Source organism: Loxodonta africana, chromosome 9 (assembly GCF_030014295.1).
Source record: "Loxodonta africana isolate mLoxAfr1 chromosome 9, mLoxAfr1.hap2, whole genome shotgun sequence".
NCBI classification, from domain to species: Eukaryota; Metazoa; Chordata; class Mammalia; order Proboscidea; family Elephantidae; genus Loxodonta; species Loxodonta africana.
In genome coordinates this window covers 34125656-34139382 of record NC_087350.1, presented here as the reverse complement: position 1 = coordinate 34139382, position 13727 = coordinate 34125656, and the positions used below count along the sequence as shown (strand labels likewise).

General features: G+C 41.1%; 1 protein-coding gene across 2 annotated transcripts in view; it reads left to right on the top strand.

The window, feature by feature from the left end:
- The window catches only part of PCSK5 (proprotein convertase subtilisin/kexin type 5), a 492211-nt gene that overhangs the window by 311828 nt on the left and 166656 nt on the right, over positions 1–13727 (top strand). For both annotated transcript variants that reach the window (XM_064291217.1, XM_064291216.1), the window contains exons 14-16: positions 7246–7389; positions 11998–12100; positions 12381–12574. In XM_064291217.1, coding sequence (XP_064147287.1) covers positions 7246–7389; positions 11998–12100; positions 12381–12574 — 441 coding nt within the window. The remainder of the gene's footprint in view (positions 1–7245; positions 7390–11997; positions 12101–12380; positions 12575–13727) is intronic.

Genomic DNA, 13727 nt, shown 5'->3' with positions numbered 1-13727 from the left:
ACTATAACAACTCATGAAAAGGTTTACACACGAAAAGAAACAATCTTTGATGGTTACGAGGAAGAGAAGGGCTGGGGATGGAAAAACACTAAGTAGACAATAGATAAGTTGTTCTTTGGTGAAGGACAAGACAGTACACAATGCTGGGGAGACCGGCACAACTTGTTCGAGGCAAGGTCACATAAGCTTCATAGACACATCCAAACTCCCTGAGGGACTGAATTGCTGGGCTGAGGGCTGTGGGGACCATGGTCTTGTCGAACATCTAGCTCAACTGGCATAACATAGTTTATAAAGAAAATGTTCTACATTCTACTTTGGTGAGTAAGCTTCTGGGTTCATAAAAGTTTGTGAGCGCCCATCTAAGATACTCCACTGGCCTCACCCCTCCTGGAGCAAGGGAGAATGAAGAAAACCAAAGATATAGGGAAAAGACTGGTCTAAGGGACTAAGGGACCACAACTACCACAGCCTCTACCAGACTGAGTCCAGTACAACTAGATGGTGCCTGGCTACCACCACCAACTGCTCTAACAGGAATCACAATGAGGGTCCTGGATAGAGCTGGAGAAAAATGTAGAACAAAATTCTAACTCGCAAAAAAAGACCACACTTACTGGCCTGACAGAGACTGGAGAGACCACAAGAGTATGGCCCCTGGACACCCTTTTAGCACAGTAGTGAAGTCACTCCTGAGGTTCACCCTTCAGCCAAAGATTAGACAGGTCCATAAAACAAAATGAGATGGGTCAAGGACTAGAAGGCAGGAGGGGACAGGAAAGCTGGTAATAGGGAACCCAAGGTCAAGAAGGGAGAGTGTTGACGTGTCGTGACGTTGGTAACCAATGTCACAAAATAATATGTGTACCAATTGTTTATTGCAAAGCTAGTTTTTTCTGTAAACCTTCATCTAAAGTACAATAATAACTGGAAAAAAAAAAAGAAGAGAGAGGCTTCCTTAGCTATCTTTTTTTTTTTTTTCTGAGTTTAAATTAAAATTTTCAGGCCAGGCAGGACATTGAGCTTGGCCTATGCCAGCTAAACTCGTTACCACCAAAGAAGATGAATGATGACATTCTGGCCCGCATGGGCCCAAGAGCAAAGGAAACCGAAACCCTCCTTGACATGTAAAACGTGGAAATTATGATGTCAACAAAGGTCTTTTCAGGCAATCTCAAACTCTGTTGCCACCTTCAGCCTGTTTTCATGCTAACATCTGCGGTTTATTTGTAACGTAAAATAAGGGAAGGTACAAATGCAGCTTGGGGTGGAAGACTGATTAGTTTTTTTCAGCAGCCCGTGTTGTCCAGGACGGTGCCCTGTGCAGTGTGTGGCTCGGCAATGAACGATCTGTTTGATAACTACCTCAGCATCCCACCCATCTGTGGCCATGTCTTCAACCTCCAGATAAAGTCATCTCTCTCAGCGCTCTGCTCAGTCATATCTGCAGAAGAGCCAAGCCTGAGGGAGATTTTAGGGCTGACATCTAATTCTTTCCCACTCATGATTGCAGAATAAATTACCCCAGGCATTCAGTAATTTTAAGGGTGTGTGCCATTCAGATACAGGGCCAAAGAGGCACACAGAGAATGCAGGGGTGAAGTGGGCATTTACCACCCTTTTGCCTGTTAATCAGGGAAAATTATTCATTTGGAGAGATCCATTTTTTTTTTTTTAGTTGTGGTAAAAATATATATAACACAACATTTGCCAATCCAACATTTTTTACAAATACAGGTCATTGACACTGATTATATTAGTCATTTTGTGCAACCATCACCAGTATCTGTTGCCAAATTGCTCATCACCATAAACAGATACTCAATGCTTCCTAAATAATGCCTTCCCTTTTCCCCCTCCCTTCTGCCCCTGGTGACCACTAATAAACCTTGGTTGAGAAAAGCCTTTTCGTCAGCACATTTTGGTCATGTCTCTTCCCTAATCCTGTGATGTGGTTCATCTGTGCTGCCATAGTGGTCCCATAATCGTGGAAGCCAAAACGAACATGGTGGCAAGGTTGCCATAAATCAGGACAAAAGTTTCATTAAAGAGTATCAGGGTCTAGCTCACCTCCAGTAGGCAGAATACGGTGTTTGTCAAGGTTTTATCCAAAAATTAAATGTTTGCAGAGGCGGGGTTGGTTGAGAAAGTAGTCAGGTTCACTAGACCAGCATTTCTAGACACTTTCACTTCATCATCTGCTTAGCTCCCTTCCTCTCTCCTTCTCTTCTCTTTCTGGCCAACAGCATGGCTCTGTCATGAACAAGCATGGGGTCATGGCTCTCATGGGCAGTAGCAGCATCATACCAGGGCTGTGCTTCCCTAACCAAAAGGCAGCTCCCAGTTCATCTAGGAGCAGGTATTACTGAAAAGCTCTTAGGTGTCAAGAGACCCCAAAAGAGTAAACACCATCTAAAACGTGACCTTCACTCACTGATAAAATATCAATTGCCGTGGCATACCAAGGGGCTGTGGCCTGGAGTTTAAAACAGTCATAAAACTGAGTACAGGTGACTGTACTTTTTATTATCACCAAACCAAAAAACCAAACCCATTGCCATCAAGTTGATTCCGACTCATAGCAACCCTGTCAGGCACCAGCAATTCTTAAGAAGGCCAGCAATAAAATACTCCTCTCCATAAAAGCAGACTGCCACTTGGAGTATACCACGGTGCATTGTGTTCAGGGGTCAGACACTAAGAATATAAATCCTTCCACCATTCAGGGAGTTTGTAGTCTATCCAGGACTTACTGCGATTATCTCTGTTCAAAGCTCTCTGCAGTAGCCTACATAATCTAACCAGTTGCCATCAAGCCAGTTTCGACTCATAGCACCCTATGTGTGTCAGAGTAGAGCTGTGCTCCTTGGGTTTTCAGTGACGGGTTTTTTGGGAGTATCAGGCTTTTCATCTGAAGTGTCTCTGTGTTAATTTAAACCTCCAACTTGTCGGTTAACTGTTTGCACCACTCAGGGACTCCCAAGATCACTGGGACCTCTTTATACTATTTAAATACTCGCATTTAACCCCAGTCACCTCCAGTCATGTTGGAGATGTTCTTTTTATGCCAAAAGAGAGATACCCTAACGTTACTACTGGTTTGAAGTCAAGAGGCTTTAATAGAAGATAGTCTTTGTGTATCCTTCCTTCAACCAAACTTTCACTGCAGGATTGGTAAGGGACTTTGACTTTTCTATTCATGTGTGTGCATGTGTATACATTTCTGTTATTGTTTTGTGGAGTACAGACCTGTGGTGAGTTTTCCCTGATTAATGAGGGACTACTTATTAGAAGGAAACCCTGGTGGTATAGTGGTTAAGAGCTACGGCTGCTACGCAAAAGGTTGGCAGTTCAAATCCACCAGGAGCTCCCTGGAAACTCTGTGGGACTCCTATAGGGTCGCTATGAGTTGGTAATCGACTCGACAGCAGTGAGTTCAGTTCGGTTCAGTTACTTATTAGAAATTCATTTGGCTGTGTAGAATTTTTCTATCCCAATTAAATGGTAGAATCATCCCCCAAAATAAAGACTCCTGGCTCCAAGCTGAGTTTGTATTTGTTCATTGTTTGTTTCCTATATGTTTATTATTAAAATACATACTAAAATTATGTTGTTGTTGTTGTGGGTTTTTTTTTTAATTCTGTTTTATTTTTTGCACATTAAACTAACTTGGGATGCACACCATTTGTGTGCTGCAAGAGAATGGATTTTTCTTTTTGTGTATTTACACAGCATTGCTTTACAGAACGTGTTGGTGTCAACTGCAGTTTCTCCTCTGTGAGATCCAACTGACAACAGCAGCATGAAAGGTTTGCTAGGAAGCTTAGGGAGCAGTGAGTTCATGTGAATGCGGGAGGAACAATTCAGAAAAGGAAGATGAGAATAGTTGTACCACTTGAAGAACGTAATCAATGTCACTGAATTGTACATGTAGAAAATGTTGAAATGGTGTATGTTCTGTTGTGTCTATTTTCAACAACAACAAAAAATAATATATGTATATTTTTTAAGTATGGAAGAAAAAGTTGGCCAAATATGTGAGGGCCCAAATATGGCAGTGTTTGATGAGAATCATGACAGAGATTACAATTCTAAGGAAGTCAAGTTACATAATAAATGAATAATAAAGAGACAAATTGACTGGCAAAGATACCCCTAGTGGGCTTGTGATGTACTTCGGAAATGGCATAAAAAAGAAATAATCAATTATGAGACGGCACTTGCCAAAGCACTTACAAAAATAACTCTTTAGGCACAAAATGATCTTAGGTAAAATGGGCCAGGAGGAAGGATGGCTGAGGGATCGGATGACCTAGTGTCCTTGTATTATATGTTCTGTTTGTCCACTGGAGAGATGCCATCTAGGAAAATGGCCTCTCGTTTGCATTGTTACTAAAGACCATCAGTTGGGTCACCCATTGCAGGTGGACAGTCACTTCTTGCCACTACCTAATACACAGCACTTAGAACTCTGAGACTGAGCAGCGCCCTGATTCTGAACAGCATGGTCATTAGCAAGTGAGTCCAAAGAAAAGCTGGCAGAGGGAAAGCCACATACGAACCATGTACTGTTCCAATGCAAATGTCAGGGAAAAAAAACAAGTGCATCAGAGAATATGTTCATTTGTAAAGACAGGTTCATGGATATGAACAGGAGGCAGTATTGTGTAATTAGATTTAGATTCAAAAGGGGTTATAATATGTTCTGTCCTCTTCCTAATCACTCCTCTACTAATAACCTGGGGTAGTTATCACCCTCTTTGCCTCAGTGTCCTCATCTGTATAATAGGGATACTAGTACCTAACTCTCTTCCCCACCACCCATCTGTCAGTTTGCCGTATTGTGGTGGCTTTTGTGTTGCTGTGATGCTGGAAATGATACCACCAGTCTTTTGAATACCATCAGGGTCATCTATGGTGAACAGGTTTCAGTGGAGCTTTCAGATTAAGGCAGACTAGGAAGAAAGGCCTGGCAATCTGCTTCCAAAAGTCAGCCAGTGAAAACCTTCTGGATCACAACAGAACACTGTCCAACTCCCTTGCTTTGGACACATCATCAGAAGGAATCTATTACCAGAGAAGGACATCACATTTGGTGAAGCAGAGCACAGGCGAAGGAGACCCTGGGTGAGATGGACTGGCACAGTAGTCGCAATGATGGACTCAAACATGCTGGCAGGTGTCAGGCTGATGCAGGACCAGGCAACATTTCATTCTGTTGTACATAAGGCTGCCATGCGTTAGAGTCGACTCATATATATCTAGTACCTATCTCAGGGTTGTTAAGGTTGAGTGGGATAAAACTTAAAGGCATCCACTTTCAGAGCAAAACTTACAAAGGACTGTGCTTGGCACGTAGAAAGCACCTAGAAACGTTAGGCATCAGCTTGAGGGTGATTATGATCATGCGTGAATAGAGGAAGAGTCACGACGACTAAATTTCACCACTCTCTGGAGTGGCACAGCCTAGCCCTGGATTGTGCCTAGATTCTGTGTACTAAGCCAGGGAGGGAGGTATTCTAAAGGGGGAACTACCCTCCGACCAGCGTATTTCATGTTTGTCATGGGTTTGTCTTAATCACTTCTGCTTATGGTTGATTCCTTTTGATGTGAATCTTATTATGCTTAATGGCCTGGAGACAGTTTTCCTTTTTATTTTTTTCTTGCATTGAAGACTTTAATTTTATCAAGCTAGGAAATAAATGAATCAATAAGGACTAAACTAAAGCAAAATGTTCCTTGTGAGCATGCCAGCCAACAGGAGGTGATGAAGCACTTGCCTCATGTCTCAAGGCACCCTTGACCAGAAAATGTTCTATTGCAGCGCTGTCCAATAGAACTTTCTGCAACGATGCCAGCCTTGTGTATCTGTGCTTTGCACGGTAGGATCCACATATGGCTCTCGAGTGTTTGAAATGTGGTGAGTGTGACAAAGGAACTGAATTGTTAATTTTCGTAAATTCGAATAGCACAGGTCGATAAACCTGGTGCTGTGGAGTCAACGCGGGCTCATTTAGATGAAAAGAAAAAAGGGGAGGGGGAGAAAAGAACCTTTTTAAATTTTTGTAAATTTGATTGCTAGAAAATCTACCGCATGTGTGTCAGAGTAGAACTGCACTCCATAGGGTTTTCCAGTGGCTGGTTTTTCAGAAATAGGTCACCGGGTCTTTCTTCCGAGGTATCTCTGGGTGGACTCAAACCTCCAACCTTTTGATTAGCAGCCAAGTGCATTAGCCATTTATACTACCCAGGGATTTCTGCACAGGTCTCTAGGAATATATAAATAGTGACGTATTCTTAAGATTGAGGAATCAGGAGGAAATAAATGGTTGTTTTTCTCTATTTGTCGATAAACAAGTCAGATATGCTACTTTTTTTATTTTTATTTTAGATGAAGGTTTACAGAACAAACTAGTTTCTCATCATACAGTTAGTATATATGTTGTTCTATGACATTGGTTAACAACCCCACGACATGTCAACACTCTCCCTTCTCAACCCTGGGTTCCCTCTTACCAGCTTTCCTGTTCGCTCCTGCCTTCCAGCCCCTGCCCCAGGGCTGGTGCACCCGTTTAATCTTGTTTTGTTCCATGGGCCTGTTCAGTCTTCGGCTGAAGAGTGAACCTCAGGAGTGACCTCATTACTGAGCCGAAAGGGTGTCCGGGAGCCATACTCTCAGGGTTTCTCCAGTCTCTGCCAGGCCAGCAAGTCTGGCCTTTCTTTTTGAGTAAGAATTTTGTTCTACATTTTTCTCCAGCTCTGTCTGGGACCCTCTATTGTAATCCCTGTCAGGGCAGTCAGATGTGGTCCATTAGTCCCACAAGTCAGATAATGCAAAAAAAAAAAAAAAAAAAACAAGTGAGAGGTTTATGCCTAGGAAAACAAAGCCTTCTCTAAGACTCCGAAAAAAAAAAAAGACTCTGGGAATCCATTAAATACTCATAATTTGAAATTCAGCCCTTGATCCAGCAATCTGAGGTATGTTTATTCCTCAGTCTTCCAATAAATGCTATTCCCTATTCATGTGTGGTAGGTGCTCAGTAAACACATGGCGTGTGAATTCTTGAATAGTGAATTCTGCTAACAGTGGAAAATGTACATTCCCAGCCCTGCATCTGATGCAACAATTCAGGTGAATCTGCTTTCCACAATTCTACTGTCGCCTTTTCTTAGATGGGAAGGAATAAAAGTCATAAAGCTGAAGAGCGTATATTTGGTCATGCTGTGGTTTCATTGTTTCTCAAGGTAAATTGAAAGAATGGTCTTTGGTCCTCTATGGCACCTCCGTGCAGCCATATTCACCAACCAACGAGTTTCCCAAAGTGGAGCGTGTCCGCTATAGCCGAGTAGAGGACCCTACAGATGACTATGGGACAGAAGATTACGCAGGTGAGCCAGCTTCCATTGGTCACACAGCCTACGGAAACAAAGCTCATATACATCACCACTCCTCGAGGGATAAACCGCTACCCAGTACTTACACATTATCTATCATCTCCTTTTCTACCCACAGAATATTTAATCCGTGCTTGTAGGTGTGTGCATTATGTATGTATATGTATTCATATATTTAAATATTCATGTGTTTTCTACAAACCAAAACCTATACTGTTTATAAAACCAAAAAACCAGTTGCCATCTCAAGTTGGTTTCACTATTGGCGACCCCATGAGTGTCAAAGTAGAACTGCGCTTTACAGATTTTTCATAGCTGTGACCTTTTTGGAAACAGATCCCCAGAGCTTTCTTCCAAGGTGCCTCTGGGTGTGTTCGAACCGCCAGCCTTTCAGTTAGCAGCCTAGTGCTTAACTGCTTGTACCACTGAGACTCCCTGTACTGCATGTAGACTTTTTATATCCTTTTTTCCCACTAAAGATTTTATTATAAGTATTGTTGCTGTTGTCAAATATTCTCAGAACACATATTTAAAAGACAACATAATTTTCCACCCTACAGTCCTGTGGTGGTAGTAATTTTCCAGAACTCTTTGTAAATTATGTCTCACATTTGCTGAAAACATTTTCTCAGTTATCACTTGTGTCTCAAATGTAACTTTTGTTTTTGTTTTGTATTGTTTTGACACAATGAACTATTGGAGGGTCAAGTTTATAGGTTCAGATATAACAAGTATGATACATTTTTTTTTTTTTTTTGCAGAATTGTTATCCTTTAAGATCAGCTAAATATCCACATGCACATTTTTGTAATCTCTTATTCTTATATTTGGTCGTTAATTCATCTGGAACTTATTTTGGTTTGTGATATATAATGTGAAGTCAAGTCTGTCTTTAATTATTTTCCAAATAGACTAGTGTCGCTCGCCAAGTTACCATCCCTTCTTTTCTTAGCTTAGCATGCTTCCTTTATAATAATATTCTAAGTTCTTCCATAACAGGGTCTCTCCTGGTACCATCTTTTCTATCAAATAATTCTTAAACTAATACTTCCTATGTTAATTTTATTTCATGATATATTTTAATGTCTGTAGGACATCTGCTTCCCATTTTGATAGCAATTCTTGCTCCATTATTTTTCCAGATGAATTTTGGAATAATTTGTTAAGCCCACCTTTAAAAATTCTATTGGAATTAATTGAGTTTACTGTGCAACCTCAGGGGAAGAATTGCTTTTGCAATATAGAATCTCTCCATCCAAAACATCCCATCTTACTGAATTTTTTTATTTTGTCGTTTTCCTCTTGTTAGTGTTATTTCTAAGTATTCTGGGTCTTGTTGCTACTGTGGTGGAAAATATTCCATGTTTTCTAACTAGTGTATTGGCTGTTGCATATTTATCTTATATCTGGCCACTTTTCTTAACTCTCTTATTAGTTTATATGTTTTAGAGTTGATTTTCCGGGGCAGTTTAGGTACTTTAGTCATATCATCTGCAATTTTTTTTTCTCCTTCTCAATATATTTTTGATTCCTGTCTTGTTGCATTGGCTTTATCTTCCAAGAGTGCTTAGACCTTCTTAGATGTAATATAAAATGCTTAATGGGCAAAGATTCCCATAATGGAGAACTGTTAGTAAATAACAGTTAATGTAGCTTTGGAAGGAATGTATTTTCTGCTGCAATTCTCTGAGATTCTTCTCCTGGATACTAAAGAAAGTACTTCATTAGTCACCTAAATAGAGTATCTTAAATAGGCATGTGGCTCCTTTTATTCTGAACAGGTAGTATCCCAGAGTCAACAATAGGTTTGGATAGTTAAGAGCAATTGAATTAACCAGAGCTAGATTTTGTTAAGTTTTGTCTTGTTTTACTGTTCATATTGTGCCTAGCAAACCATTCTGTCTTCTCTATAGGGTCGCTATGAGTCGGAATCGACTCAACAGCAACAGGTTTGTTTTTTGTTTTTGTTTTTAATATGAGAAAGTGTACCGAAAAATGTAAATGGAATAGAATAGTAACCTATTGGTATGTTTCCAGTTCCTGTTTTGGTAATGCTAAGATTCTGAACAAAGCGGAAAATAGTTACATATCTTTGTGGTTTTTCCCATTACCTCTCTAAAACATCCACATAGGCACTTGTGAGGAAAGCAAAGACACTTATTTCATTATTATCCTGTAACCTGTAAAGCTAACCTGCATCTGGAACAGTTTACAGTTTTGAAATAAGTAGTCCAGGATGTGAACTTGAATGTCTCACCATACAGAGCCCTTTGGGCAAATATGAAGAGTAAATGGATTTGGGTGTTTATTTCTTTTTTATTTTTTAAAAGTCAGCTGGTAAAAATTTCAGCCCTTTAGGTCCTGTGTTCCATCTTCATTTAGAAATCAGAGACAGAGATAGCAGTATCTTAACCAGATCCCTGTACAGTTTCATTGAATCACAGGGACTGAGAAACCCACGGCTGGCTGAACTTCAGCCCTGACACCACTCTCCTAGTATACCATAAACAAAAAACCAATCCCACTGTGTTTGAGTTGATCGCGACTCCTAGCTACCCTATAGGACAGAGTAGAACTGCCCCACAGGGTTTCCAAGGAGCAGCTGGTGGATTCGAACTGTAGATGGTTAAATTGTTCCAAGATGTACTAACTGTGGAATTAAACTTAGAGATTAGTTTAAGGCTTTGGGGGAAATAGAGATAAACAGTACTGTCAGATTTCTCTATTTCCCAACAAAGCCTGAAACAGTGCCGTCCGATTACTCAGTGCTGTCAGATTACTCAGTGAGCCGTAGTGGTGCAGTAAACAGTGCCGTCAGATTACTCAGTGAGCCGTAGTGGTGCAGCAAACAGTGCCGTCAGATTACTCAGTGAGCCGTAGTGGTGCAGAGGTTAAGCATTCAGCTGCTAACCGAAAGGTTGGCCATTCGAACCCACCAGCTGCTCCGTGGGAGAAAGTCTGCTCCTGTAAAAATTACAGCTTAGCAAACCATATGCAGCCATTCTACTCTATCCTGGAGAGTTGCTATGAGTCGGAATCGACTAGACGGCAGTGGATTTGGTCAGATTACTCCTGCGAATAATCAGGAATATATTCCAAGTCTGCAGTGTTTTGGGATGACTCATTTCTATTCTGATCAGAAGGTCATCTCTAGTACATGATTTACTATCACTAGGGAGGAGACCTGGACAAGGAATCAGCACACAATTGATCCCAACTCTCCCCAGCAATATCATCAACGCTATGATATTGGACAAGCCATTGGAACTTTTGAAAAATCTGTTTTCTCATCAGTAGAATGAGGATGCTTACAAAATATTCTCTAAGTCATTCCATCCTAGCTCCAATATTTTATGTCTATGTGATTCAGTAATTGTAGAATCTAGTCCCATAATGGGAAACCCTGGTGGTGTAGTGGTTACGAGTTTGACTGCTAACCAAAAGGTCAGCAGTTCGAATCCACCAGATGCTCCTTGGAAACCCTGTGAGGCAGTTCTACTCTGTCCTGTAGGGTCGCTGTGGGTTGGGATCGACTTGACAGCAACAGGTTTGGATTTTTTTTTTTTTTTGTCCCATAATGACTAATGAAGACAAAGTTTCAACAGTAACCCTTTTGATTAAAAAAAATACCTTTCAAAGCATTTCTCATGCCCTTAACTTACTGTTTGTACATTTCATGCAATATGTATTTATTGCTAGTTAAAATCATATGACTACACAACGGGAAAGAGCTTGAAGATTATGAGATCAAATGTCCCAAAGTATGGAGAACTAGGAAAGAGAAAGTTCAAGCAAGCAAAACTTTTATAACCATATCATTAGAAAGCTTTTCATTAATCACAAAATAGCTCCATCCTTCTGGCAGATTTTTTGTTTTCTTACTGTGCATACTCTAGCTCTGCTTTGAAAGATATGTAGCAAGAGAGATTAGGAACCTTCATCCCAGGTCTGGAGTTCTTTAAGCTCGCTCGCATTTTTTAAATTTATGTATGGTTTTCTTTTGTTGAGTTGCCTTGGCTCATGGGTGAGATGCAATTTTAAATCTACTTTCTGTGCCTGAAGTACCTGCTTTGTAATCCAAGACTAAACGCTGATAAGTTCATGCCAGATGCCGTAATGACGTTTCTTGCTGGCTGCACTGTCTCAGAGGTTTTCAGTGGCTTTAATGACCTTGGACAAGACAAGCAATCTGGTCCAGGCATTGAATAATAACCTTTATGTCTTTTCTGTCAACAGCTTTACTTCTCATTTTCCATAAATCGGACATTTTTATCATTATGCATATTTAATTGCATCAGCTTTTTCAAGTTGCTACAGTGGCATTGTTCATTTGAATTTGGAAATGTTTGTTATCTCCCACAAGGCACCCATATGTGCTTGAAAATTAGGATTTACAGTTTTGATACTTAAGCAAGTGAGGTTTTCCCCAAAAAGTCAAAGTCTATCTCTGGGCTTATAAGCACATTGACCATCATTCTTTCATCTTAAAAAACTTCCACAGCGTTAAGGAAAAAAAAAAAAATGTCTTATACCAAATTCAAGGGAAAGCTGACCTGGTTTAAAGTCATTTTGTGAAGTGTTGCTCTGATCTGTTTTGGAAAGGCTCATGTGACCCTGAGTGCAGTGAGGTTGGCTGTGACGGGCCGGGGCCGGACCACTGCAATGACTGTTTGCATTACTACTACAAGCTGAAAAACAACACCAGGTAAGAAAGAGGCCACTTCAGATCCCCCACAGTGTGGTTGGGACCAAGAGATGCCTTGCAAGGGGTACTTGGTGTTGAGTAACTGCACTGCTGCTTTAACACCCTGTGGCTGAGAAAGCTTTACCAAACCACATTTGGCCCTTTGGATGTGGGGTTATCAACATGGTTTAAAAAAAGGATTTTGAGGCTGAGGACAGTTGTGTGCTCACACCTCCATGAGGATGCTATGGACTAAGGCACTGGTAACATAGCCCTTCTTCCTTGTCATTGCACAATTCAGGATCTGTGTCTCTAGCTGCCCGCCTGGCCACTACCATGCTGACAAGAAACGATGCAGGAAGTGTGCCCCCAACTGCGAGTCCTGCTTTGGGAGCCACAGCGACCAGTGCTTGTCCTGCAAATATGGCTACTTCCTGAATGAAGACATCAACAGCTGTGTTACTCACTGCCCGGAGGGGTTTTATCAGGACACCAGTAAGTTGATTCCAAATATCTGGGTTTCAGAGAGGAAAGGTGGGTTTTGTCTTTAAGTGAATAACCTTGGCATGGATTTTTTCTCCTCTGTGATTCTAGGCTTTGCTTAATATCAAACGAGGATCCAGCCATTTGATATTCTTAAGAGAAGAATTTAGAAGCTTTATGTAAAATGCCTGTAACTAACTGTGTCTGGGGGTCCTCAAGACCACCGCACCCCCAGGTTCAAGGTTTTGCTAGGAGGACTCACAAGACTCAATACATACTTTTACTCGCTCATGGCTGAGATATATTACAGTGAAAGGAGACAAAGTAAATCAGCAAAGGGAAAAGGCATGGGGCGAAGTCTAGAGGAAACCGGGTGCATACGCTTCTAGAGTTGTCTCCCAGTGGAGTCACATGGGACATGCCTAAAATTCTTCCCTGCGGTGATTTGTGACAACACGTGTAAAATGTCATCTGCCAGGAAGCTCATTAGAGACTCAGCACCCAGGGTTTTTATCAGGAGCTGGGCAGGTAGGCATGCTCTGCCTACCAGGCACCAAAATTCTAGACTCCCAGAAGGGAAGCAGATGTTCAATATAAACCATAATGTTGGTACAGTGAGCCACTCTTATAAAGGAGTAGTGTGAACACTCACGAAATCCAAGTTCCCAGATGCCAGCCGTGAAAGCATGCCTTTCCAAAGATAGCAGGCATACCTGCTCTTTTCCGCACACTAACAGAATAGGACCAGGCCTCTATGGTATCAAAGCATAATTTTCAGAAGTTGAAAAATATGTATATAAATATTAAAAAAGAAAAGGTTGCCGTCGAGTCAGTTCCAACCCAAAACGACCCTATAGGCCAGAGTAGAACTGCTGCATACAGTTTCCAAGGAACGGCTGGTGAATTCAAACTGCTGACCTTCTGGTTAGCAGCTGAGCTCTTAACCACTGCACCACCAGGGCTCCATATATAAATATAGGGTGAAGATACCCCAAAGATTTATGTAACCCATTAATGAGGGAATCTGCAAATGAGTTCAAAGACGATCAGGCACGATATTCTACAGGAAAAGCAAAATCAAATCAAGTTAGAGACAACATTGATTGATTTCCTGCATGGGGTTCATTTCTTCTAATGGATAGGAATCATCTGCAACTCATCCAAA